Here is a 6,000-nt window from a genome sequence, read left to right on the forward strand (position 1 = left end):
TGAGGGTCAATTCACTTGGGAGGTGAGTTTGAATGGAGAAAAACTGGAGGAAGTGAAGTGTTTTAGATATCTGGGAGTGGATCTGGCAGCGGATGGAACCATGGAAGCGGAAGTGGATCATAGGGTGGGGGAGGGGGCGAAAATTCTGGGAGCCTTGAAGAATGTGTGGAAGTCGAGAACATTATCTCGGAAAGCAAAAATGGGTATGTTTGAAGGAATAGTGGTTCCAACAATGTTGTATGGTTGCGAGGCGTGGACTATGGATAGAGTTGTGCGCAGGAGGATGGATGTGCTGGAAATGAGATGTTTGAGGACAATGTGTGGTGTGAGGTGGTTTGATCGAGTAAGTAACGTAAGGGTAAGAGAGATGTGTGGAAATAAAAAGAGCATGGTTGAGAGAGCAGAAGAGGGTGTTTTGAAATGGTTTGGTCACATGGAGAGAATGAGTGAGGAAAGATTGACCAAGAGGATATATGTGTCGGAGGTGGAGGGAACGAGGAGAAGTGGGAGACCAAATTGGAGGTGGAAAGATGAAGTGAAAAAGATTTTGTGTGATCGGGGCCTGAACATGCAGGAGGGTGAAAGGAGGGCAAGGAATAGAGTGAATTGGATCGATGTGGTATACCGCGATTGACGTGCTGTCAGTGGATTGAATCAGGGCATGTGAAGCGTCTGGGGTAAACCATGGAAAGTTGTGTGGGGCCTGGATGTGGAAAGGGAGCTGTGGTTTCGGGCATTATTGCGTGACAGCTGGAGACTGAGTGTGAACGAATGGGGCCTTTGTTGTCTTTTCCTAGTGCTACCTTGCACACATGAGGGGAGAGGGGGATGGTATTCCATGTGTGGCGAGGTGGCGATGGGAATGAATAGGGGCAGACAGTGTGAATTGTGTGCATGGGTATATATGTATGTGTCTGTGTGTGTATATATATGTGTACATTGAGATGTATAGGTATGTATATTTGCGTGTGTGGGCGTGTGTGTGTGTACATTGTGTATGGGGTGGGTTGGGCCATTTCTTTCGTCTGTTTCCTTGCGCTACCTCGCAAACGCGGGAGACAGCGACAAAGCAAAAAAAAAAAAAAAATATATATATATATATATATATATATATATATATATATATATATATACATAAATGCCCATACTTGCACATATACATACATATACACATCAACATGTACACATATACATACACATACGAAGAGATGTATATACATGTACATATTCAAACTTGCTTGCCTTTATCCATTCCCAGCACTGCTATGCCCCACAGGAAACAGCACCATTACCCCCTGCTTCAGTGAGGTAGTGCCAGGAAAACAGACAAAAAAAAAAAAAAAAAAAGGGCCACATTCATTCACACTGTCTCTAGCTATCATATGTAATGCACCGAAACCACAGTTCCCTATCCATAACCATATACATATACATTTTCTCTCTTTGTGTATAGATCTGGATTGCATTGCTCACAGGATGAAATGAAACTGAATTAACTGGCTTAACCTTGTAGGTATCTTTCCTAACCCATCTTGACTAGCCTAATGTAGTAAATCTGAGGCAGAAAAAGTATTTCCTTGAAAGTCGAAGAATAATCCTAGAGAATTCTTCAAATATATAAGATAAAGGAAGACAGTAAAAGAAGGAATTGGGCCATTGCAAAACGAACATGACATATTAACTACTGATGACAAGGAAATAGCTACCATACTAAATTATTCTTTTAACCACGTATTCACAATTGAAAAAACATCTCGAATACCACAACCAGTGAAAATGTTTCAAGGATCTGTTGAAGAAGAGTTGAAGGTTAGAGAAATAAAGAGTTCTGTAGTACTTAAATACCTAGAGCAATTAAATCCTAACAAATCCAATGGCCCAGATAACTTAGCTCCAAGATTTATAAAGGGATCAGGAGACAGCTGATATATCCCATGTTAAAAATTTATTAAATCTCCATTCGATGGTCAGGTGCCAACTGACTGGGAACTAGCAAATGTTACTCTTATATATAAAAAAAGGAGACAAAAAGTGTGCCTTGAACTACCACGCAATTAGCCTTACATTATTGGTAGGTAAGACGGTGAAAAAATGAGATATAAATGTCACGTTTCTAGATCACAAAATTATGTCAGACACTCAACACAGTTTCTGCAATAGAAGATCCTGCCTGGCAAATTTGCTGGAATTTTTTAATGTTATTTATCAGAATTGGGACAAAAAAGTACCGTCTGATATAAGATATTTAGAGTTCTGAAAGGCTTTCGATAAAATACCTCGCAAGAGACTTTTACACAATCTCAAAGCACACAGAGTCTTTGAAGAACTCTGAACATGGATCAGAGACTGGCTTACAGGAAAAAAGCAGCATGTAGTATTAAATGGCAAAGCCTCAGATTGGCTAAATGTAACAGTGGTGTGCCACACAGGTCAGTCCTGGACCCCATTCGTTTCATAGTAAACATTAATGACCTAGAACTCGGTCTCATATCTAAAATATCCAAATTTCCTGATGATACTAAACTAGGAGGCAGAGCTGTAAACAGGCAGGACTGCAAGATGATTCAAAGAGATCTTAACTTGGTAGCAGAGTTTAATGTAGACAAGTGTATAGTTATGCACTTTGGAGACAAGAATACATGTTTTGACTACAAACTATTCAAAATCTCTCTTATTAAAGTAAATGAAGAAAAGGACCTTGGAGATGTCATTACCAATAATCTGAAGTATACAAAACAGTGTCAAGTAGCATGTAAAAAAGGCTACCAAATGTTAGGTTTCTTAGCCAGGGACATAATTACAAAACACCAGAAACAATTCTCACACTAAAATTCTCTAGTAACACTGCACCTTGAATATGCAGTCAAGTTTTGGTTCCCAAATTATGAAAAAGACAAAGAAAAATTAGAGCAAGTACAAAGACGTGGAGCATGATTCCATCCCTTAGAAATCTGGCATACAAAGAGGCTAAAACGATTGTATCTCTTCTTCCTTAAAAACATAGACTTCGCAGTCACTTAATCCAAGTGTTCAAAATTCTGAACAAGTTCGATAGTGTAAATCATGAACATCTTTTTGAAATACAAGAAAATATGGTAACCAGGACAAATGGAATAAAATTCAAAGCTGAAAGATGTAGTACGGATGTGGGAAAATGCTTATTTTTCTGTAGGTGTGTTGAGCACTGGAATGAGTTACCATCAGACACAGTGAATGTTAAGCCTATGAATACCTTCAAAAGGTGTTTAGACAAATATCTTATGAATTTAGGTATGCTCTGAGAAAAATGCCAGAAATAAACTGTATAAATGACAGTGGTAATGGGGACAGTAGAAGGCTAATGTGCAGCAGTGGGGAGTCAGTGATATTGTAAAAAAACTGCTGAGTGGAATTATATCATCTTGTGAAGGTAAATCCCCCCCCCCCCTTTTTTTTTTACCAGAGAACCCAGTTGTGGGCCAGTCTGGCCTCCTTATTCTGTCTTTCTCATGTGAACTTATGTAAACTGACACACATTATTGCTTCTAATATATGGAGATGCTAGGTGACCAGGGTATTTACCATATTTTTATATCATGAAATGAATATCATGATAATTCCATATTGTAATCATATGATTGTAATTATATAACACTTGATTACTAGGAGGAAGAAATTCGCCGGGAGTGGTATCAAATGCGAGCAGAAGAAAGATTAAGAGCAGAAGGACGGTTGGTTGATGGTGAGGCTGCACCTGCAGATATACTAGCCCAGGTAAGAGATGAAAATATATAAAAAGGGGTTAACTTACAAGACTGAAAGTTGTTTATTAGGAATTTGATCAAAACTTCTTTCGTCTTTATGTTACATGCGGGGATGTAGAAATGCCTATTCACTTCATGTGGGTATAGTTGATATGTTCACTGCATACTAATTTAAGGTCAGGGTTATATTTTGAGAGTATTGTTTAGATTAGAAAAAAAAAAAATCTGGCCATCTCTTGCCAGGTTTAACATTCCAGAAATTGTTGGTTGGCAGCACTTGTACATGGAAAATCATGGGTACGTTGCTGCTGAATGTGAAGTGGGTCTTTGAAAAATTCCCAGTTCTTCACCTTTCTCTGAATGATACACTGTTGTAAATAGTTTCCAAGGAACATCAGCTATCTAACAATTATTAAATGGATAGATCACAATGTCACAGGTGTCAGATGTAGGTAAGTTGAGGTAAACAAAGTCCAGCACAAAACAAGGTCTTTTCATGTAGCTAAAAAGTATGACAGTAGAGGATTCCTACGTAAGAAGATTTCATGACGTGTTGCAGACAACCAGTATGACATTTTTTACTGTTTTTGCATTGATATGCTGTGGTTTCGGGCATTATTACATGACAGCTAGAGACTAAGTGTGAACGAATGGGGCCTTTGTTGTCTTTTCCTAGCGCTACCTCGCACACATGAAGGGGGAGGGGGATGTTATTCCATGTGTGGCAAGGTGGCGATGGGAATAAATAAAGGCAGACTATGAATTATGTACATGTGTATATATGTATATGTCTGTGTGTGTATATATATGTGTACATTGAGATGTATAGGTATGTATATTTGCGTGTGTGGACGTGTATGTATATACTTGTGTATGGGGGTGGGTTGGGCCATTTCTTTCGTCTGTTTCCTTGTGCTACCTTGCAAACGCGGGAGACAGCGACAAAGCAAAATGATAAAAAAAAAATGCTTAATTTCAATTATAAAACTGATTCAGAAATGTTTATACCATGGCTACGTTTCCAGGTTGCTGTGTTGGCAGATTCAGATTTATGTGATGAAGACACAGATGCCCAAGAATGTGTTGCAGCTGATGGATTAGAAACAGAGGGGGAGACTGGGGCATTCACAGAAGGAGAAGGATTCATTGAAGGTGAAGGTGGATTTGAAGAGGAGGTAGACACTCATGTTGTGCATGCTCAGGCAGAGACAGCAGTACACCATATCGTTGAGGACGTCACCTTGCAGGTGGCCACTAAACAAGAGCCTCTCACTAAACAAGAGCCACAGTCTGGTACAGAGATGTAAGACTTGTCTTTTGTTGTGCATGTGATGAGTATTAACAAATGTACCTCTTTTTTGGGAGAGTATGCTTGAACTCTGATATGTAAATTATTATTTTGAGAGTATATCAGCACTTCTGTACAAATTATTCTTCATTCAACCAGGGCACATTCTAAAGCCTTTGAATATTTAATTCATTACTTAGATTAAAACTGCTTAACATTTGTATGTGGTCACTGGAGATACAATGCCAGACATCTATTTGAAGTTTGAGTTTTGAGGCTAGAGGCTTAGAGAGGGCAAATGATAAATATGATAAATTACCAAAAATTTTTGTAACGTAATTTCCTTGTAATTAGGAGCATATACTCTAAGTAATATGGTTTTTTAAGGATTCTGGAGAAATGTAAATTAATAATGAAAATATGAACTTCAAATTTTAAAGCTCTAAGTTTGCCAAAATAACAACAAAAAGAAAGTGAGTTTTCCTGTAACAGTTCGACTGTCCATTTAATTTATTACTCCTGGAGCTATTGACAGTAATTGGCTAAAATAGAACTTTTTGACTCCAGATCCTCATTCAGATTAATGAAAAGCTCCTGTGATGAAGTTTTTATTCTAAATTTTCCATAGATTTTCATAAAGGAAGTAATGGTTAAGGAATTTCCAAGAAATATATATATTTGTTCATCCATGTAGATTGGTAGATGAAAATTGTACTCAGGATCAGCAGGCTGCACTTAATTAAGAAATTGATATTTTTGTATACTTTCTCAGTGTTATACTTTTATATACTTTCTCAATGTTACCATGTTAAATTATTCCAATGGTTAATAAGACAAGTAATTAACTAGAATATAACATAGACCCATTTTCTGATCCATGTATTTAAAAAAATGTACTAGACATCAAGGTGGAATATATAAAATCCATAAACATAGGGACCAAGCATTGTTCAGATTTCAAAACTAATT

At 37.7% G+C, this 6,000-nt stretch overlaps 1 protein-coding gene across 3 annotated transcripts in view; it reads left to right on the plus strand.

The window, feature by feature from the left end:
• The window catches only part of LOC139759499 (uncharacterized), a 33,279-nt gene that overhangs the window by 23,139 nt on the left and 4,140 nt on the right, over positions 1-6,000 (plus strand). For all 3 annotated transcript variants that reach the window (XM_071681693.1, XM_071681692.1, XM_071681694.1), the window contains exons 11-12: positions 3,646-3,753; positions 4,769-6,000. The exon at positions 4,769-6,000 is cut by the window's right edge and continues 4,140 nt beyond it. In XM_071681693.1, coding sequence (XP_071537794.1) covers positions 3,646-3,753; positions 4,769-5,050 — 390 coding nt within the window. In that variant the 3' untranslated portion in view covers positions 5,051-6,000. The remainder of the gene's footprint in view (positions 1-3,645; positions 3,754-4,768) is intronic.

Source organism: Panulirus ornatus, chromosome 33, assembly GCF_036320965.1.
Source record: "Panulirus ornatus isolate Po-2019 chromosome 33, ASM3632096v1, whole genome shotgun sequence".
Classification (NCBI taxonomy): Eukaryota; Metazoa; Arthropoda; class Malacostraca; order Decapoda; family Palinuridae; genus Panulirus; species Panulirus ornatus.